A 22,523-nucleotide genomic window follows, 5' to 3' on the forward strand; every position below is an offset into this window, starting at 1 on the left:
CTGACTCATTTCACTTCATGTCCTTGAGGTTCATTTATGTTGCATGTATGTGTTAGAATTTCCTTCCTTTGTAAGGCTAATATTTACTGTATGTTTCTACCACATTTTGTTTAACCATTCGCCTGTCCATAGACACTTGAGTTGCCTCCATTTACACACTTTTTTAAAAATGTGACCAAATACCATTATCATACTTTTAAAAATTAACAATAATTCCCTAATTCATTAAATATCTAGTTAGTATTCAATTTCCAGTTGTCTCATAAATGTTTTGTTTTGCCTTTACAGTTGTCACTGTTTTTAGAGATTGGACTTGAATAGAACTTTTTAACTTTCTTCTGTTATCTTTTTATGCAGAGTCTGGTCCAGAATCTCTTCCATCAGGATCTCTGCCAAATGTCATAGACAGTGCTGGTGTTCAAGGGAGCCCTGTTGTGGATAGTTATGGCCAGGCGTCACCAGAGGCCAACAGTTCTGTCTCACCCAGTGGGGAGGACCTCAATCTTCACCTGGTCAGGGTTCTGCTTTCTTCTCTGTGGAGGGTAGGCTCTAAGCTGGAAGCCTGGGACTCCACTGAGAGAGTCTGCTTTTACAGGTCTCAGTTCTGGTCCTGAAGGTGAATGCGGTGTCTTTGGGGATTGAACTACGTGGTGAGGACCTGACCGTGGCCCTGCAGGCAGAGGAGCTGACCCTCCAGCAGCTGGGCACCGTGGGACTCTGGCAGTTCCTGCATGGACAGTGCCCGGGTGAGGATGGTGCCCATTCCAAGAGAGCTGGTGGGATTGTTCTGAGGCAGCCATAGCTTAATTTGCTCCTGGCGCTGTGCTCCAAGGGCAGCTACCCTGGGCCTTCTTTCCAGCAGCCATTGGGGGAGGAAGAATTCTGATGAAGCCTGATTCTTGCAAGGGGCCTCCCGGAGCTCTTTCTGGGGCTTTGCATTCAGCAGGCTGTTCTCCATCTTCACTTCCCAGGTGCTCACGAAGCTTATGCATGAGGACAGTGTTCACTTGTTTGTTTGTGAGGCTGCCAACAACAAGCTGTTTCTGATCAGGGAACTTCTGGTTAGGTCCTTTGATATGAATTATCATTTATACTCTAAAAGATAACAGGGGAAAATCTGGGCTTATGCTTTGTTTTAAACAATATTTTAAAAAAATATTGAGTAGAGGAGTTCCTGTTGTGGCTCAGTGGTTAACGAATCCAACTAGGAACCATGAGGTTGCGGGTTCGATCCCTGGCCTTGTTCAGTGGGTTGAGGATCTGGCGTTGCCGTGAGCTGTGGTGTAGGTCGAAGACTTGGCTTGGATCTGGCGTTGCTGTGGCTGTGGTGTAGGCTGGCAGCTACAGCTCCCAATTCGACCTCTAACCCAGGAACTTCCATATGCTGTGGGAACGTACCTAAAAAGCAAAAAAAAAAAAAAAAGTGAGTAGATACTAAAGAATACTTATTATTTATATATACATAGTGTAAAATATTAGCGATACAAAGAACTCATTGTTCCCATTGCCTAGTTTAATAAATAGAACAGCAAGACTAACTTTGAAGTCCCCTTATCCCCTCTCCCTCTCTTGCCTCTCATCTTTCAGAGGGAATCACTATTTTGTATTTATCATTCTCTTGTTTTACTTTACAATTCTTTGCAGGTGTTTGTATCAATGTATTAGTTAGCTTTGCAGGTTTCCAGGTTTTTCTTTTCTTTTCTTTTTTTTTGGGAATTTCTGCCTTTTTCTAGGGCCACACCTGCGGCATATGGAGGTTCCCAGGCTAGGGGTCTAATCGGAGCTACAGCTGCCGGCCTACGCCAGAGCCACAGCAACAGCGCCAGATCCGAGCTGCGTCTGCAGCCTACACCACAGCTCATGGCAACGCCGGATCCTTAACCCACTGAGCAAGGGCAGGGATCGAACCCACAACCTCATGGTTCCTAGTCGGATTCGTTAACCACTGAGCCATGACGGGAACTCCTTCAGGTTTTTCTAAATGGAATTATAGTTTGTATTCTTTTCTGTTAGCTTCTTTCAAGTATTATGATATTCCTCTAGGTTGTTGAGTTAGTTATAATTCATTCATTTCACTACTTTATAATAGTCTTTTGTAGAAATATACCAGTTTTTGCTTTTTAAAAAATTGCTTGAGGACTTCCCACTGTGGCTCAGGGGAAAAAATCTGACTAGCATCCCTGAGGACACAGGTTTGACCCCTGGCCTTGCTCAGTGGGTTAAGGATTTGACATTGCTGTGAGCTGTGGTGTAGGTCACAGATTCGGTTCAGATCCTGCGTTGCTGTGGCTGTAGTGTAGACCAGTGGCTACAGCTCCAATCTGAACCTTAGCCAGGGAACCTCCATATGCCACGGGTGCAGCCCTAAAAACAAACAAACAAACAAAAAACTGCTTGAGGTATAATTTGTATACGATGAAATTCACTCATTGTAAGCATACAGTTTGATAAATATTAGTAAGCTTACAGAGTTCTGCAACCATCACCATCACTCCCCAAATATCCCTTGAACCCATTACTCTATTTACTTCTTCAATCTGTTCTGAACAGACATTGGGCTGTTTCCAGTTTTGTCTTGTTTTTAGCTATTTCAAATAGGGTTGTCTTGACATGCCCTTCCTTGTGCATGTCTTTGATATGTATGCTGCAGAGTTTCTCCAGGTTTATATTCCTGGGAATATAATTTCTAGGTCATTAGTGCAGGTATGGCTTTAACTCTACTAGATAATGCCAACTGGTTTTCCAAAATAGTGCACCAATTTGCAGTTATATAGAGATATTAAGTTGTTCCATATCCTTGGCTACTACACCTGAGATTGTTCTTTATACAGCTTTCAGGAAATTATCATAGTTCCTGCTTGGCTTTGTCAGACATGAGAAGACAAAGACTTGGAGGAGGGAAGGGACATTCAAATGGAGAAGAGTTGAGGGTCCTCTATGTTTTCGTTATTGAATTTTATGGCTGCACCATAGCATATGGAAGTTCCAGGGCCAGGGATTGAATCTGAGCGCAACGGTGGCTTGTGCCACAGCTGCAGTGATGTTGGATCCTTTAATCCACTACACCAGGCAGAGGATTGAACCCATGCTTCCATATCGGCCCAAGTCGATACAGTTGGGTTTTTTTTTTTCCCTTTGCCGCAACCATGGCATATGGAAGTTCCCAGGCTAGGGGTCGAATTGGAGCTGCAGCTGCTGACTTACACAACAGCCACAGCAACACAGGATCTGAGCTACATCTGCAACCTACACTGTAGCTCACAGCAACTCCAGATCCCCGACCCACTGAGTGAGGCCAGGGATCTAACTTGCATCCTCATGGATCCTAGCCGAATTGTTTCCCCTGTGCCACAATGGGTACTCCCTGCAGTTGCATTCTTAACCTACTGCACCACAGTGGGAACTCCGAGGGTCCTCTGTTTTAAGAGCTTTCCCTTGGCCATTAGCCCAATGCCTCAGATTCATGGCAAGGCCTGCTTTTTATTGGTCCTTAATTTCCCTTCTGCCATGAGAGGCATTATAGCAAATTAGCCAAGCCCACAATCTGCAGTCAGGCTGCCTATATGCAAATCCCCCCCCACTTTTTTTGTCTTTTTAGGGCCACACCTGTGGCAAATGGAGGTTCCCAGGTTAGGGTTCTAATCAGAGCTGTAGCCGATGACCTACACTAGAGCCACAGCAACACCAGATCCAAGCTGCATCTGCGATCTACACCACAGCTCACTGCAACACCAGATCCTTAACCCACTGAGCAAGGCCAGGGGTCAAACCTGCAACCTCATGGTTCCTAGTCAGATTTGTTTCCGCTGCGCCACAACAGGAACTCCTGCATGGTATCCTTGTTACTTACAAGTTAGTCAGATTATTCTCTGTGCCTTAGTTCTTTCATCATTAAGATGGGGATGATAATAATACTTCTGGCATAGGATTGTTATGCATATTAAGGATATATAAAGTGCTTACAACAATCACTGGCTGGTAATTAATTAATGTTTTCTTCCTGCCTTTCTTGTCAAAGGCACAAGCTGTCAAGAATCCTCAACTTTGAAGACTGACCACATCAGGCCAGCTGTGGGCCTTCGCTTTGAGGTGGGCCCTGGTGCAGCTGTTCATTCTCTGCTGGCTGCACAGAATGGCTTCCTGCATTTCTTGCTCCGTGGCTGTGACCTTGAGCTGCTCACTTCGGTGCTCAATGGCCTGGGGCCTTTCTTGGAGGACGAGGAGACCCCAGTGGTAGTTCCCATGAAGATTGAGCTCCTGAACTCCAGGATTACTCTAAAGGTGAGAGGAACTTCGGGTTTTACCCTAGACTTTGTCAGGCAAGGGATTCTGGCAGTGACAGCTGTTAACTTCTTTTCTTGTCAATGTAAAACATGAGGATCCAGTGAGGCAATGCATGTTAGCCTTCCTTGTCGGTTTTAGTATAGTACACAAATATGTGTTACTGGCAAAATTCCTGGGTTCAGTGAGGTGGCCTTATCTCTAGCCTAACCTGTGGCATGCAGCATGACTGTGCAAGCACATTAGGTTGTCAGAGCCTCAGTTTCACCGTCTCCAGAGTGGGAGAGGCTCAGTTGTGCCTCGCACACCCTGCAAGGATGCATGGGTACACAGTGACATAAAAGTGCTTCAACTCCACGGGGAAGCTGGCTTGTTACCTCAGTTGCTCTGAGCCGGTTCAGGACATCACGTGGTCTCCCTCTTTTGTGCAGGATGATATCCCCCCCATCTATCCGACATCTCCAGGCCCTGTCCCCATCACTCTGGCCATGGAGCATGTCGTGCTGAAGCGCAGTGATGATGGTGTGTTCCACATCGGTGGTGAGTTGGGCTTGACAGCCTCCTGGCTCCTCTGCCTTTTTTCCCCTGTAAGGGAAGAGGTGACAACTAGGAATTGTCTGCATGTTGCCAGCAGTTTGTGATTTAGAACCTTTACTTTTTTTCTAGCTGCTGCTCAGGACAGACCATCAGCTGAAGTTCTGAAAAGCGAGAAGAGGCAGCCCCCCAAAGAACAGGTGTTTCTGGTGCCCGCAGGGGAGGACCTAGCTGAGCCGTACCTTTCCCATGACCCCTTAGGGGCTGTAATCACCCAGAGGGCTGAAAATGTTGCCTGTGCCATGTACAGCTGGGTGGTGGGCTCTGGTCACCTGGCAGCAGCTTCTAGAAGTGCTGAACTGAGGAAGTAAATCAGGAGCTGGATGCAAATGCGTGCTAACCACATCTTTCATCTGTTGCCATCCCTGTAACCACTGAGCCCTGAAGAGGGGATTAGGCTCCTAGAAAAGATCTGGTCAGGTTCTCTTGATCATTGGCCAAAACATTTGGGTTGTCCTGCTTGAATTCTTCCCCCTCATTCCCTTATTAGGTGTTTTTGCGAGTGTGTTACCTTATTCATTAACTGTGAATTACTTACTGTTTCTCAGGTGAAAGAACTGCCTACCCTACAAAAGGAACTTATAGAAACTAAACAAGCATTGGCTCAGGCCAACCAGGATAAAGAAAAACTTCTTCAGGAGATTAGGAAATATAACCCCCTCTTTGAGCTCTGACAGCAGAGGCTCAGCCATCTGTGCTGCGGAGAGAGGAGGAGATCACCAGCAGTCGCACCACCCGCGACAGGCGCCGACCAGTGTTGGACAGGTCAGGTCGGCAGAGGAGGCTCACCGCTTTTGGCGGTGTCCTCTCTACAGCTGTGCTGACTTGTGTGGGAGGCAGGGTGAAGCATGACCACCTTCCCGGAAGTTGGGGGCAGCTTTGTGTGTGGCTCAAGCATCACGTCTTGCCTGTATAAAGCCTTTTGGCCCTCTGTGCACTGGGTGGCATCTTCTCAACACTGTAGGGTCATTTCACCGCCTGGTTCCATGGCAGAGACATTTGCTTCCTCCACAACCTGTACAAACAGGGCAGAGTAGCCATCTCCCCAGTCACCCACCAAGCCACCAAAGATGCTGTGTCCCAGAGCCTCCTGTAGTGGACTGAGAAGTCCTTGGCCTGAGCTGCGGCCATGGTGGTAGAACGGAACAGGAAATAGCCAGCAGGGTGGGAGCCAGGGGAGGGACGAGAGTAAGTGAGACATGGATTCTGCCTTTTTTGGAAAGGAAACCAAGCTCATACAGTCTTGGCTGAATTACAATCAGATTTTCCAGGGTCAAGCTTCCTTTCTGTGATACCTTCATCCTTGCGATGCTGCGGTAGGAAGTAAACAGCAGTAGCGGCTCACTTGTATCATCCTTCCCATCGTCGGTAACACAGCCTGTTTGTAATCTCGGTCAAGGAGAAAATATTCACTCTGAGTTAGGCTGGAGGCATGATGTGATGGGGTCCACAGGGAGCTTGGTGCTGGGCCCCCCGTTCCTGCCGAGTCCTCTCTGTCTTCCACAGCTGCACCCCAGAGTTCATTTCCCATCTCCCTGGGCTCCCTGGCACATCTGCTTCCCCAGCGCTATGAGTTTCTACCAGCATTGTCCTTAGCACTTGGTGGTTTGGGAGCTGAAAATATGTTTTAAACTGTAACATAAACATCTCGGCCTGTTGCCTCTCATCCCTCTCTATCACTGTGGCTCTTTAAAATCGTGTTATTTTGACTCAAGTCAAACAAAACAAAACAAACCCTTCAACCCAGCTACGTTTTTGCCCCTGCCTGATAAAAGAGGTATTTTCCCCCTTTTTCCTTCCTACTTAATTCTTTCCCAGCACTCTGTCTTCATTCTTACTGCTCTGCGATATGCTCCAAGCTGTGTTAATTGGACAGAAGCTCATCAGCTGACTCACCTTGTGTTGGCAAGATGGTAAAGTAGTGTCACTAAAGCCTTAATCACACACGACCTGTTAGAGGAAAGATAAAATGGTTTCTTTCCTTTATGGGAAATCACACCTGACTTGTATGTTCTAGTTTTTTGAGGATAAAAAGAAACATGCATTCAAGAAGGAATAAGATCTAATTTGCTCAGACTTAAAGAATTTTTGTCATCGTTCTTCACTGAGGCAACTTTTAAAAACACTAATTACTATGAGATTATGGGAAATATTCTGTCAGGCTTAGGAAACAACTTAGAGACTTAAGAATAAACATCTTTCTAGAGAGGATATTAACAGGGTAATTTCCTAGAGGTTGATACTTGGTTTAACCTTATTTAAGAACTTTATAAATAACCTGAAAGTAGGATATTACTATGCAAATCAAATGTCACTACTTCCAGGCATTGAAAAATAAACCAGAAGAGATTTAAAAAAGAAAGAAAGAAAGAAAAGTGAAATCACAGGAGATTCACAAACTGCGCTGTGAATACTCAGGAAAGTGACAGGTGAGTGTGAGGTGATGCACTTGTGGGAGAATCGGCAACCAGTGAGCTCTGCGAGGACTCAGGAAAGAAACCTAAGCATTGCCGAGAGTGAGGAAGGGTCCGTGTGCTGCTTCATCAGGAAGAGCACAGGGACCAGTGCGGTGGAAAACAGTGCCTCAGGCAAGACCATGATAATGTCTTTAATGATCTGTGGGCCTCTCATGACCTTTTTTACAAAGTATATGGTGAAGGGAGGAGAGGTCCAGGAAGTTATCATTGAGTGGAGATAATTCCACGTGAGGACACATCTTTAAACTGTTGGCCCCTTTTCTGGAAAGATGAAAGCTGAGGGTAGTGTCAGGTCAAAATATTCACTCAAGAGCAGGGACAGCATATGAGCTCTAGGACTACCTGGTAGCCTTGGGTAAAAGAAAGCACTTCTTGTAGCAAATCAGAAACTTCGAAGCTCGTTGGCAGGAAGTGGTGCTGATGGAGTCTATATAGGTACAGGGTTAAGAGGAATCCTTGTATGACGGCTTTCCAAAGCTAGGGCTGTTTGGTGATACCCAGGCAGAGAAGCTGCCTGCTTCCCTCCACAAACTCCCCCTTCATGCTTCTTCCAAAGGCAGAATAGTGAACAAAAAGATCACGGTCTTCTCAGGTATGGCGTTTCTAATGTTCTTGGTGGGTGCACGGGGAAGCTGGTAGCTAGAAGATAGACTCATTCAGCCTTAGTTTCAACTGAATTGGTCCAATTTTTTTTTTTTTTTTTTTTTTTTTTTGTCTCTTTAGGGCCACATGCAAGACATGAGGAAGTTCCCAGGCTAAGGGTCGAATCAGAGCTGCAGCTGTGGGCCTGCACCACAGCCACAGTAACGCCAGATCCAAGCCACGTCTGCGACCTATACAACCGCTCACAGCAACACTGGACCCTTAACCCATTGAGTGAGGCCAGGGAACAAACCCACATCCTCACGGATACTAGTTGGGTTCGTTACTGCTGAGCCACAACGGGAACCTCTAAAATCACATTCTGGTTCTCTCCCTTCCCCTCCTCTCCTACCCATCACACCCCTCCGTGCAAAGGGTTCCTTGGTATACCTTCGCTTTAAGCCTGTGCTTGGTGTGGGGCAGCAGAAACAAACCTGGCTGGCACTCAGGCCAGCCCGTTAGTGACCATTGACCAGAGCTCTGTCAGATTTCTGGGTCCTCTGGAACGCTTGTCCATGGGATGAATAGAGCCCTAGAATTTGAGTTCCCTTATGTGACAGCTTTGGCCATTGTGTCTTGAAGTCCTTTGTCAGGAAATGTGGTAGGAGTCATTGTCCCATGGAATTTTAGTAAAAATCATCTTGTATAACTTCATACTCCTGGTCATTGGGGAAAGGAAGACTTTTTCATAATGAAATGTCACCTGGTTGGTAGTCCCTAGGATAAATATAAAGGAGAAAGATGGAGGGAAAAAAATAGTGTCATCTCCTTTGGACTGCTTCCGATTCCTGCCTTGGAGCTCTAAGACTCTGTGAACAAGAAATAACAATACCTCAAGAAAATGTCTGGTGTGATAGCACCACTATCCCTCAAAAACTTCGGGCACCGCACATCACTACTTCGGCTGTGAAGCATTTACAAGTACGTATCATCTGATTGTCCAGATTTCCTGTTTACATGGATGCACCGAAGATGCGTGTCAGCGCACATGGACTGGTGAAATCTCCCTTAGCTGAGCTGCAGGGGTGGTTTTCAATCTCAAATTCTGTTTTCAACCCACTGGAGTTATTAACCTCATTTATTAGACTTAAGATGAATGGGTTCTGTTCTCATGATGGCTGCTTTTTGCTTTATATTTAGCCTGACCCTCATTTTGCCATGGGCCTCAACCTTTGTCATGGTTCTGGAAGGAATGGTTCTGCGTCTGGAGTGTACAAGCAGTAAACCACCCCTCACCCCATAACTTAAATGCTTCCATTTGGTCCTTTTACATTAGTTTCCCCTCAGGCTAGTTCAAGGGGTAGTGGAAAGAAGCTAGTTTGAACATAGTGATACGGGAACTTTCCATTCCAAAACTTTAAAGTAAGGGTTTGGTTTTTCTCTCCCTTATTTAATACGTGGATAAACTTCTAGAGTCAGTTATAATATCACAAAACTACAGAAGCAGCATTGCTGCACAAACTTGCAGGATGACATCTGGGTATTTGAGGACTGTAAAAGCTGGGTCATTGCCTTGTGGTTTACCATAGTCATCATGTTTCAAGACTCTGGTGTGGATGTACCATCCTTCCAGGGACAGCAGCCTTCCCCAGTAGCTTTCCCCTCCTTCGCTAGAATAGGATTATTCCCACTCACCTCCGGGGAGGTATGGCTAGTAGCTCCTTCTCTTACAACAGGTACAAGGGGAAGCACTCTTAGAGCCTTCAACTATAAGGCTTTGCTCAGTGTCTAGACTTGGGATGTGAACTTTCTTCCTAATTATTTCTAAATTTCAGTATCCAGTATCTCAAATTACAATAGGTATAGTTCCTATAACCAGTTAAAAAGTTTCCTATTAGAACTGAGAGAATAGCTGGTCCCCCCCACCCCCCGCCGCCCCTTTTACCTTTTGGTTGTGATTTAGCCTGAGTCTTACAGTCTTATTTCTTTGTGGAATGCACCACTGAAGTGTCTTCTCCATTGGCTAAGTACATGTTTAAAGCCATGAGTTTTAATGTAAATACTAAAACCCAGATTTGCTCAACTCTATGTGTCCAAGCTGTTTCCCCCATTCAGGGTGCTAAACAGAATTGGAATCTTTACTAAGACATGCTCAGGAAAGCTGCAAAAGAGAACAGCCTCAAAACCCCTCTCCCTATGACACTGAATGATAGAGAGGAAAAAATTCTTGGGGATTGCCAATTATAGTACAGTAGCCTTACTACTGCTAATCACTGTCAATAAAAGGTCACTCCATTCCCCTCTATTTGAGGAAAACAATAAGAATGTATCTGATGAACTAGAATACTGGTCAGTACTGGGAAATTTTAATGTTGCAATATCTAATCAAACCTTGAGTGTACTGGTTCTGTGAACCATCTGAAAAAAAGCAAATTAAACTTATTAAACAGTATTGGTTCTGGTATATCTCTTTATAGGAATTAAAACATATAGGCTTTTACATTAAGTACTTTGAGTATTCTTTTATGAGATAACATTTTAATGGTTCTAGTAGGAAATCTGGAGGGCTCAAATTTTCACACACAAAGAAAGCCAAGCCAAGCCTTGTTTTGATTCCATAAAAGGACAATGAACTCCTCCCCATTCCAACCAGCTAGACAGAAAATGAACATACACACAAGCAAGGAGGAAAACAGTTTAATGACCACTCGCCAAAATTCACAGAAGAATCTTAAACCAAACCATTACTTGTGCTCTCACCACATCCTTCATGGTAGAATCACAAGTCCAGGGTTTCCGGTTGCTTCATTTACTTAAAACCAGATGTAAGAAAAACCTAAGTCATTGCAGCTTCAGGCTTCAATGTGAAACCATCCAACCGTTTTGGAAAGGTTTTCTTTCTGAAAACAGCACCCTCATCCAGAAGATGCTTAAGGCCCATGTACCCTTCTTCAAACTAGCCAGTAAGAGCTGGATGCCTTCAACGGCCCTCAGGGGTCCCAAGTCAAGGCAACAGGCTGCATGCCTTCTTCTAGGTGTAATGAATATCAGAGTTTGAGAAAGACATTAAAACATCATGGAATCCTTGGAGGACTGAGATACTAAAGCACCAGTGCAGAAAGTCTCATGCAATACGAAGCCTGGAACCAGCACTTCTTCCGTCAGTAATAGGTCTTTCTAGATTTCAGTCTAAAAGAAGATGATTTTTTTGTGCTTTGAGTTGGGAATCTGCCCCTTCGACTTTAACCTTCGAACAGCCTCCCTCATATGTTTCGGTTGTAGTGGTGGCATTTCTCCCCACTTCTCACACACATCCAGTGCTAAACAGAGGTCAAGGAGAAAGTGTCATTATTACACACGAGCTTCCTAATCACAATTCTTTTGAGTCTAATTCTCATTAACTCTTTTTTTTGGCCACACCCGCAGCATGTGAAAGTTCCCGGGCCAGGGACTGAACCTGTACCACTGCAGCAACCAGAGCTGCTGCAGTGACAAGGCCAGATCTTAACTCACTGAGACCTCATTAACTCTTCTTAGGCTTGCTAAAGAAATAAACCAAGACATTTTCCCTTCTTTTATTTATTTATTTATTTATTTATTTATTTATTTATTTATTTGTTTGTTTGTCTTTTTAGGGCCACATCTGTGGCATATGGAAGTTCCCAGGGGGTCAAATCAGAGCTGGAGCTGCAGATGCCAGCCTATGCCACAACCACAGCAAAGCTGGATACGAGGAGTTCCCATTGTGGCGCAGAATCCGACGAGGAACCATGAGGTGGCAGGTTCGATCCCTGGCCTTGCTCAGTGGGTTAAGGCTATGGCGTTGCCATGAGTTGTGGGGTAGGTCAGCGGCTACAGCTCTGATTAGACCCCTAGCCTGGGAACCTCCATATGCCACAAGAGCGGCCCTAGAAAAGGTTAAAAAACAAAACAAAACAAAAAAAATCTGGATCCGAGCCGAATCTGCGACCTACACCACAGCCTATGGCAATGCCGAGTCTTTAACCTACTGAGTGAGGCCAGGGATTGAACCCACATTCTCATGGATACTAGTCGGGTTCTTAACCCACTGAGCCATGACAGGAACTCCCCATTTTCCCTTCTGAAGAGAATGTTCTAAAATATATCATGTTAGCTTTAGCATAATATCCCATATCAGGCTTTATTATAGGCAACAGTCTAAAACATATCTTCTTAAAAAAATAAACTTTTCACCAGCAAGAGATGAGCATGGGCAGCAGCCAGGGAAGAGGACAGTTCCCAGGGGTCATTGCATCAGTGACAACTACTCACCATACCACACTGGTCAGCCCCAGTGACTGCTTTTTGTTTTTGCTTTAAGTGGCTGCAGCTGCAGCATTTGGAAGTTTCCAGGCCAGGGACTGAATATGAGTTACAGCTGTGACCTGTGCCACAACTGTGGCAATGCTGGGTCCTTTAAACCATTGTCTCAGGCCAGGGATTAAATTTGCGTATCTGCAGTGACCCAAGATGCTTCAGTCAGATTCTTTTTTTTTTTTTTGTCTTTTTGTTGTTGTTGTTATTGTTGTTGCTATTTCTTGCGCCGCTCCCGCGGCATATGGAGGTTCCCAGGCTAGGGGTCCAATTGGAGCTGTAGCCGGCGGCCTACGCCAGAGCCACAGCAACGCGGGATCCGAGCCGCGTCTGCAACCTACACCACAGCTCACGGCAACGCCGGATCGTTAACCCACTGAGCAAGGCCAGGGACCGAACCTGCAACCTCATGGTTCCTAGTCGGATTCGTTAACCACTGCGCCACGACGGGAACTCCTTCAGTCAGATTCTTAACCCACCATGTCAAAGCAGGAACTCCCTAGTGATTCTTTTTTTTTTTTTGAATCTAATTATGGCAGCTTTAGAAATGAGCAAAATCCATTTGAGAAAAATACAAAGTCTGCTTCTGTCACCCTAGGCTGAGGACAGGAATCAGGAAGGGATATGTCCTAGGTGTTTCCAGGCCTCCCAAGATTGAAACTTTCAAGGGATCATGTTCACACTCTCCTGAACACAAAGCTCCCCCTAATGTAATGGAAACTTCTAATATAAATGGAAACTACCACTGGTGCCTTAATAAGTCCGTCCCCCCCCCGCCCCGTATAGACAGTCTTGGACAGGAGATGACCACAGGTTCAATCCAGTATTTAGATTACTACCACTCACCTTCTTCTACGACCTCCCCGACGAAAACTTTGGAAATACCAGACATTGCAATAACAACATTCTGAGACACAGAGGTGCCAGTGATAGACTGGATCAGCTTGAAAGAAGAACAAAGATCAGCGGTTAAGGTAGTCAGGGACTGGCTTTGGAACATAGTGCCCATAAGAGCGCTGCACTGAAAAAGAGTTCACTAAAGGCTGGATGCTGAAATGGAGATTAAAAAAACAAGGATTCAGGTGGATAATGGCCTGTTCTATTTGTTGAGACACTATCCCTAGAACACAAAACCACTACTGTCCAGGTTATTGAGGGGCATGTTATTTTTATTTTCCTGCCCAAATGTTCCACCATTTTGCTTAACACCTCCCTTTAAAATGCCAATGAGCATAGCTCTCGAGTCTAGTTCAGTTCTCACAGCTGATGGAAGTGAAGTGCAGTACGCAGTCCACCCTTACCCTTTTAATGGCTGCCTTGGGGAAGGCTGACCGGCGGTACATCTCATAACGGTTCAGCTGCTCCTCAGAAAAAGAAGAAACCAGGATTCTAGACAAAGATTCAGGTAATTAAGTTTGGTTATAAGAATGAATGCTTAAGATACATATTATTATGTCAATAAAAGCTAGTCTCAGATATTCTTTTTTGGGCTGCACCAGTGGCATAAGGAAGTTCCTACACTAGGGGTCAAATTGGACCTGCAGCTGCCAGCCTACACCACAGCCACAGCAATGCTGGATCCTTAACTAACTGAGCGAGGCCAGGGATAAAACCCACATCCTCATAGATACTACTCAGGTTCTTAACCCGCTGAGCCAAAAGGGGAACTCCTCTTCAGATATTTAGAAAACGAATTTTTCAAGGGGTCAATAGTATCAGGCTTACTGCTTATGAAAATATTAGGTAGAGACATTAGCTCTACTCTTAAGGAATTTGACAATAAGTGAAACACAAGTCCCTTTCTTACTCCACCAGAACAAAAACAACGTTGGGTCACTGAATTACACTACTTAGATTATATTTTCAGCATTACGTGCTCTTCCCATCATGCCACCTCATTACGCTTCACATTAATGGTAAAAATTTAATATATAAATTTATATTCAAACCAATAATTTGCAACATTAACAGACTGAGAGAAATTTATAAGATATATGGAAAAGGGTGAATGCTCTTAATATACAGTAAAAAAAAATTAGCTCTTAATATACAGCTGAATAGGAAAAAATTAACCTTCAGTACTGAGTAAAGAAATTAAAATGATGAACTAAACAAGACTAACATTTTTTGTAAACTAGATAGAAGTATTAACAAGAAGGGTATGGAGTTCCTGTTGTGGTTCAGTGGTTAATGAATCTGACTGGGAACCATGAGGTTGTGGGTTCAATCCCTGGCCTCATTTAGTGGGTTAAGGATCTGGCATTGCCATGAGCTGTGGTGAGGGTTGGAGATGCAGCTCAGATTCCGAGTTGCTGTGGCTGTGGCATAGGCCGGCGGCTACAGCTCCAATTAGAGCCCTAGCCTGGGAACCTCCATATGCAATGGTGTGGCCCTAGAAAAGACTAACTAACTAACTAAATAAAAATAAATAAAAAGGGAGTTCCCGTCGTGGCGCAGTGGTTAACAAATCCGACTAGGAACCATGAGGTTCGGTCCCTGCCCTTGCTCGGTGGGTTAACGATCCGGCGTTGCCGTGAGCTGTGGTGTAGGTTGCAGACTCGGCTCGGATCCCGCGTTGCTGTGGTTCTGGCGTAGGCCGGTGGCTGCGGCTCCGATTGGACCCCTAGCCTGGGAACCTCCATATGCCGCAGGAGCGGCCCAAGAAATAGCAAAAAGACCCCCCAAAAAAATAAACAAACAAACAAACAAATAAATAAATAAATAAAAAGGGTATTACTGAGAATCGAGGACACAAACTCATACATGCTGGTAGAGTGTGAGATGGAATGACCTTTTTGGAGAAAATCTAGAACTATGGGAATGAAAATTCTTTGAAAGTGTTTATACTATTTAAGCTACCAATTATACTTTTAGGAGTTTATTTTAGGAAGTAAATGGACAAGTATGCAAAGATGTGCTCAAAGAAGTTCATCACCATGCTGGCAAAAGAAAGCCAAACAAAAGAAAACAACTAAAGGGTTTTTGTTAAATTATAGTTCATCCACATAAAGGAATACAACGTGGCCATTAAAAATGACGATTTATGGGAATTCCTGCTGTGGTGCAATGGGATTGGAGGCTCTTGGGAGAGCCTGGACAGGGTTTGATCCCCAGCCAAGCACAGTGGGTTAAAGATTCAGCATTGCTACAGCTGTGGCTCAGGTCAAGACTGTGACTTGGATCTGCTCCCTGGTCTGGGAATTCATATGGTGCAGGGCGGCCAAAAATGGAAAAAAAAAGATGATTTATGGGCATATTTACTGACATGAAAACAATTAGCTATATATATCAAATACTGAAAAAATATATCCGAAAATGTAGATACCTAGATATATACTCTGGGTAAACTCTAGTTGGTAGGATTATAGGTAATCAATTTTTCTTTATTTCCTGAATTATTTGCAATGAACCCATACTACTTTTTTACAAGCAGAAAACATAATAAGCTATTTCCACTTTTTTTTTTTTTTTTTTTTTTTTTTTGTCTTTTTTGTCTTTTTGTTGTTGTTGTTGTTGCTATTTCTTGGGCCGCTCCCACGGCATATGGAGGTTCCAAGACCAGGGGTCTAATCGGAGCCGTGGCCACCGGCCTACGCCAGAGCCACAGCAACGCTGGATCCGAGCCGTGTCTGCAACCTACACCACAGCTCACGGCAACGCCGGATCGTTAACCCACTGAGCAAGGGCAGGGACCAAACCCGCAACCTCATGGTTCCTAGTCGGATTTGTTAACCACTGCGCCACGACGGGAACTCCAGCTATTTCCATTTTTAAGAAAATTATGACCTAGGAGTTCCCCTTGTGGCGCAGTGGAAATGAATCCGACTAGGAACCATGACATTTCGGGTTCGATCCCTGGCCTTGCTCTGGTGTTGCCATGAGCTGTGGCATAGGTCTCAAACGTGGCTCAGATCCTGGGTTGCTGTGGCTGCGGTGTAGGCCGGCAGCTGTAGCTCCGATTGGACCCCTAGCCTGGGAATCTCCATGTGCCTCGGGTGTGGCCCTAAAAAGCAAAAAAAAAATTATGACCTAGAAGTATAACTATTGACATGGAAAACATCTACCACATATAATGTCAATACAGGTTACAAACAGTATTTAACATCTTCGAAATTTTTAATTATATATTTTTTTCTTTATAAGAAAATATCTTGGAAAATTTACGCCAAAATATTAACAGTGTTTATTTTGGTGGTAAGGTGATATTTTTCTTTTTACTTACATATTTTCTATAATATAACGTAATGTATTAATTGATTTATTTTCTTTTGAGTTTAAAAAATAAAAAAAATTTAGGGCCAAGGAAAATGTATTAATTTTGTGTAGTTAAGTTAGAGTCTGGAAAGGGGAAAGATCAGAAAGTGACTTACTGCATCTTTTGAATTTCATCTTCATCCACTTTCTGCTTCTTCTCTTTCTTTTCTTTGGTATCTATTTTCAATTTTTTGGCTGCAGGAGCAAGTAACGATGAGTCTTCTCTTTCAACTGCTGTTAAATCTGAGATATCCTGACTCTTGAGCTAAGAAGACAAAAGAAACCCTTTATATATTTGGCCTACTTTCCAGATTTGGGTAAGGTAAGAAGACATCATTCTCAGTACAACACAACGAAAGCATTTATTTCCGTAGTTTTTTGGTTCCAGGTATTGGTTGTACCATTAAGTATAAGATACACTATCACTCCTAAAGGAGTTTATAGACCAGCTGTGGAAAGAAAACCCAAATAATCCAGTTTTCCAGGTTAGCTATGATCATAGTTCTAGTGTCTGTTTACAAGGGCAATGAAATGCCAAGGATCATGAAAAATCACTCTCCCCCTGAATCTACTCTTCTAACCTCATTCTTTAGAGGGCATATCAGAAAAGTGCTTGAAATCTGGCCAGCTCTTCTTCCTCTAAATCTATAGATCTCTTTACTGATGATGATTCCATGTGGAAAGAATATTAAAAAGGAGGCACCTTCTCATCAAAGCAGTGTTTCTTTGAATTAGGAACTTTTAAGTGCGCTTCTCCCACATGTAGTGCTCTTTGCTATCTCTCAATTCTTCTGTATCATGCAAATACTAAGTTCCCTTTACTAGACTGTGAGAACTTTTTTTTTCCTGGCTGCACCCACAGCATATGGAAGTTCTCTAGGCCAGGGATCAAACCCACATCACAGTAGCGACCTGGGCCTCTGCCATGACAACATCAGATCCTTAACCCACTGTGCCACAAGGGAACTCCGACAGAACTTTTGAAGATGGTTTTTTCTTTTTTTTTTTTCTTTTTAGGGCCACACCCATGGCATATGGAGGTTCCCAGGCTAGGGGTCCAATTGGAGCTGTACCTGCTGGCCTACACCATAGCCACAGCCATGCCAGATCCGAGCCGAGTCTGTGACCTACACCACAGCTCAGGCAATGCCAGATCCCCAACCCACTGAGTGAGGCCAGGGATTGAACCTGCAACCTCATGGTTCCTAGTCAGATTTGTTTCTGCTGCGCCACAACAGGAACTCCCTTGAAGACAGTTTTGTCTATTTATCTCTCCTCATATAAACATTAAAAATTAAAACAATTTTGGAGTTCCCATGGTGGCTCAGTGGAAACGAATCTGACTAGCATCCATGAGGACGCAGGTTTGATCCCTGGCCTCACTTGGTGGGTTAAGGATCCAGTGTGGCTGTGAGCTGAGGTGTAGGTCACAGAGGCGGTTCAGATTCTGTGTTGCTGTGGCTATAGGTCCAATTCAACCCCTAGCCTGGGAAACTCCGTATGCCAGGGGTGCGGCCCTAAAGAGACCAAAAAAAATTAAAAACTCATTACTTATTCATTCTAAATGCAATAGTTTGCATCTAAAAAATTTTACTGAAACATAGTTGTTTACAATGTTGTGTTAATTTCTGCTGTACAGCAAAGTGACTCAGCTATACATATATATATATAATATATGCTTTTCCATATTTTTCTCATTATGGCTTATCACAGGATATCAAATAGTTCCCCGTGCTATACAGTGGGACCCTGTTGTTTATCCATTTTACATATAATAGTTTGCATCTGCTAATCCCAGACTACTAATCCTTCCCTCCCTGACCCCGCTTCCCCTTAGCAACCATAAGCCTGTTCTCTGTATCTTTGAGTCTGTTTCTATTTGATAATATGTTCCACATGTAAGTGATATCATATGGTATTTGTCTTTCTCTTTCTTCACTTAGTATGATAATCTCTTGGTCCATCCATGTTGCTGCAAATGGCATGATTTCATTCTTTTTTATGGTTGAGTAATATTCCATTGTATATACATCCCACATCTTCTTTATCCATTTATCTGTTGATGGACATTTAGGTTTTTTCCCATGTCTTGGCTATTGTATATGGTCCTGCTATGAACATACCAGTGCATATATCTTTTCAAATTATGGTTTTGTCTGGATATATTCCCCAGAGTGGGACTGCTGGATTATATGGCAACTCTATTATTCATTTTTTGAGCAATCTCCATACTGTTTTCCATAGTGACTGCATCAATTTACATTCCCACCAACAGTGTAGAAGGGTTCCCTTTTCTTCACACTTTTTCAGCATTTGTTATTTGTACACTTTTTAATGATGGCCATTCTTTACCCACATAAGCATTTAACATTGTTTTACTCATACTAGATGTTTAATGTGTTTAATAAAACAACAAAATCAAAATCCATACTTCATCCTCTCCAACTTAATAGAGAATCTAAGGATACAAAAAAACCTCATTAATGGGATTTAACTTCTATTTTCCTTACAGAGGAACTCACAATTCAACTCATACAGGAATACGAGAAGTAGATGAGAGTGAATGAAGGTAGTAAATCTTTAATAACCTTTTCAATTTCTTCTCTAGTTACTGATTTATACAAATGTTCTAACCTCTTTGTGCATCAATTTTGGTGGTTTATATTCTTTTTTTTTTTTTTTTTGCTTTTTAGGGCCATACTCGAACCATGTGGAAGTTTTCAGGCTAGGGGTCAAATCAGAACTGCAGCTGCCGACCATACACCACAGCCACAACAACACTAGATCTGAGCCGAATCTGAAACCCACACCACAGCTCACGGCAATGCCAGATCCTCAACCAACTGAACAGGGCCAGGGATCGAACCCACATCTCATGGATACTAGTTGGATTTGTTACCGCTGAGCCACAACAGGAACTCCAATATTCTTAAAAATGGGCTATTTTTCTTAAATTTTCAAAATTACTTGGTCTAAACTTTAACATTCAGTTTTCTTAAAGCTTAAATATCTCCATATCAGTCCATACAGCCCTTTCTTATTTCATAATGTTGTACTTTTATATTTCAACAATCAGGTCTTTTTCGTTGTTGTCTTTTTTAGGGCCACACCTGTGGCATCTGGAAGTTCCCAAACTAGCGATCTAATTGGAGCTATAGCTGCCAGCCGACACCACAGCCACAGCAAAGCTAAATCCGATGGTGCAGTCTGCAACCTAGACCACTGCTCATAGCAACGGTGGATCCTTAACCCATTCAGTGAGGTAAGGCGTCAAACCCTCATCCTCCCAGATCCTAGTTGGCTTCATTACTGCTGAGCTACATGGGAACTCCCTCAAATAATCAGGTCTTAATTTTAGTGTTTGTTTTTTTAAGAACTATTCATTAATATCTGCCTGCTGCTACATCCTTCTGATTTATCTTGTTCTCTTTATGGTTTCTTGAGTTAGGTGCTTATTTTCAATATCTCTCGTTTGCTAGTTAAAATATGTAAGGCTATGGACTAAACTTTAAATAAAGTTTTGGTAAAATCCCATAGGATTTGATGTGGTATTCTCTTTGTTAATTTCTTTAATCCACTGGCTTTTAAGAAATAGTTTAAAGTGTTCAGGTGTTAGTTTTTTGGCAGGATGGGGGTGGGAGAAGTTTGCATTGTTAATTTCAGGTTTATTGCATTGTACTAACAGGATATGGCCTGTTATGATTTCTACTTTTAAGAATTTATGCTTCTGGAGTTCCTGCCATGGCTCAGTGGTTAACGAACCTGACTAGTATCCATGAGGATGTGTGTTCAATCCCTGTTCTCACCCAGTGTGTTAAGGGTCCCGTGTTGCTATGGCTGTGGTGTAGGCTGGCAGCTGCAGCTCTGATTCAACCCCTAGCCTGGGAACTTCCATATGCTGCGGGTGTGGCCCTAAAAAGATAAAAGACAAAAAAAAAAAAAATAATTATGCTTCTCTTTGTGGTATGGTATATGATGAATTTTTAAAAGTGTTTCAGAAGCATGAAAATTTTTTTTTTTTTAATCTTCTGCTGGGTGTAAATTTCTGTATTCAGTGAGCTCTTTACTGTCCTAAGCTAATTATTACTCAAATTCTGTCTTTGATATCATTTCCACTTATTTAAAATTTTCCCCCTTTTGGCCAAACCATGGCATGTGAAAGTTCCTGTGCCAGGGATTGATTATGTGCCACAGCTGTGACCGGAGCTGCTACAGTGACAACACCAGATCCTTAACCACTGTGTCACCAAGGAACTCCATATTTTTCTTTCTTTCTTTTTTTTTTTTTTTTTTTTTTTTTTTGTCTTTTTGCTATTTCTTGGGCCGCTCCTGCGGCATATGGAGGTTCCCAGGCTAGGGGTCGAATCGGAGCTGTAGCTGCCGGCCTACGCCAGAGCCACAGCAACTCAAGATCCGAGCCGCATCTGCAACCTACACCACAGCTCACGGCAACGCCGGATCGTTAACCCACTGAGTAAGGGCAGGGACCGAACCCGCAACCTCATGGTTCCCAGTCGGATTCGTTAACCACTGCGCCACGACGGGAACTCCTCCATGTTTTTCTAAAAGTTCTCAACTTTATATATTTTGATGCAACTTCATGCCCTGAAAGGCTGTTTTCATTTAACCCATGATCTCACACAACTTCATCCAGGAATTCTAGCTCTATGACCTCAAGATTCATCTTTAGAAATGAAACCCGGAGAACACTGAGATTCTGGTCCTTTGATGCTCAGGAAGCAACACTGCTGAACTCTTGGGTGGCCCAATTGATAGATTTGGTGTGTTTATGCCACAGTGACCCTTGGAGATTAGCACCAAGGTCACTGGTAGGAGTTAAATGTCCCAAGCGGGTAACAACGTGACTAAAGTAGTAACTACCTCCAAGTTCCCTTTAACAACTTTGTAACCTATAATGATAACTATGCTTAAGCAATACCTTAAAGAAACTATATTGTGGTGAAAAGGGTTCTAGGAAGCCTGGGCTCTAGCTCTCGTCTTAAGTCTCAGTGTGGCATGAACCCCATTTTCATCACCAGGAAGACCAAGAGGCTATTTGAAATTCCTTTAGGAGTTCCCTGGTGGCTCAGCAGGTTAAGGATCCCGCGATTGTCACTGGGACAGTTCGATCCCTGGCCCGGGAACTTCCGGCCGCTGGGTCAGGAACTTGGTGGTGGGGAAAAAGCTTAAATGTCTAAGGGCAGGGATTAAAAACGCTGATCCAGTATTCGGTCCTTAGAACCTAAGCGGTACTAAGATTTTTGTCTTCTCTCTCCCCGCAACCCCGCGACTGCACAGCTAAAGAGTCAGGGTGAGTTCGACTATCCTAGCTTGGGACCAACCAGGAAGCCTGTCGAGAAGCCACTGACACAACTCCGGCCTCATGGACACATCTCTCCCTACCTCGCCTTCTTCAGCCGCGGTTTCTTTCAAGTCCCCATCTCCGTCTCCATCCGTTTCCTCCGGGATTCCGTCCGTGTCCGTAACCCCGGGAGCCCCGGGAGCAGCAGCCATCTCATCTGCCTCCCCTGTTTCTCCACTTTTTTCCGCGGGCGACTCGCAAGCATTATCCATCGCGGTCAGAAGGAGAGGGGAAAGGACATCGAGGGCTTAGGAGCTCGGGACCCCGCGCAGCACAGCAGCCCAGGAGCTCACTTCCTGTCGTCGCGTTGCGATGACGTCACCCACACCGCTCCTTAGAGGGGTCATTTACAGGCGCGTGTAGAGGACATCAGGGCTCCGTTTTGATTTGGTGGCGGTGGGGAGAGGGAAAATTGAGGGTACTGAACTCAGTTTGTGTATTTTCCACCCTGGGAAACCAGTATTTGTAAAGGACAGCTGCGCTTTTTACTGAAGGGCGTCTTTTTCCTTTCCGTCTTTCTAAAAACGCAATGTCAGTTAACTCTTGTCCTTCATTCTCTTTCCTCAGAAGAAATCTTGGGGACGGGAGGAAACTCAATTCCGTTGTACTCCCTGTGGCTACCGGGTAAACTCAGGCAG

At 43.9% G+C, this 22,523-nt stretch overlaps 2 protein-coding genes across 3 annotated transcripts in view; one reads left to right on the forward strand and one right to left on the reverse strand.

Moving 5' to 3' along the window:
* The window catches only part of UHRF1BP1 (UHRF1 binding protein 1), a 68,493-nt gene extending 58,107 nt beyond the window's left edge, over nucleotides 1–10,386 (forward strand). The window contains 5 exon segments of the mRNA XM_021098612.1: nucleotides 358–512; nucleotides 596–746; nucleotides 4,019–4,281; nucleotides 4,713–4,821; nucleotides 4,948–10,386. Coding sequence (XP_020954271.1) covers nucleotides 358–512; nucleotides 596–746; nucleotides 4,019–4,281; nucleotides 4,713–4,821; nucleotides 4,948–5,186 — 917 coding nt within the window. The 3' untranslated portion in view covers nucleotides 5,187–10,386.
* On the reverse strand, nucleotides 10,420–22,199 carry TAF11 (TATA-box binding protein associated factor 11). Of its 2 annotated transcripts, NM_001184894.1 has the most exons (5): nucleotides 21,927–22,196; nucleotides 16,640–16,788; nucleotides 13,571–13,658; nucleotides 13,116–13,212; nucleotides 10,420–11,254 (listed from the first exon to the last, which is right to left on the reverse strand). In NM_001184894.1, the coding sequence occupies exons 1-5, from the start codon at nucleotides 22,095–22,097 to the stop codon at nucleotides 11,124–11,126; spliced, it is 636 nt and encodes a 211-aa protein (NP_001171823.1). In that variant the 5' UTR covers nucleotides 22,098–22,196; the 3' UTR covers nucleotides 10,420–11,123. The 2 variants fall into 2 exon arrangements, with proteins under 2 accessions (NP_001171823.1, XP_005656280.1); XM_005656223.3 differs by lacking the exon at nucleotides 13,116–13,212 and having other exon boundaries at nucleotides 11,198–11,254; nucleotides 21,927–22,199.

Source organism: Sus scrofa, chromosome 7 (genome assembly GCF_000003025.6).
Source record: "Sus scrofa isolate TJ Tabasco breed Duroc chromosome 7, Sscrofa11.1, whole genome shotgun sequence".
Taxonomy (NCBI): domain Eukaryota; kingdom Metazoa; phylum Chordata; class Mammalia; order Artiodactyla; family Suidae; genus Sus; species Sus scrofa.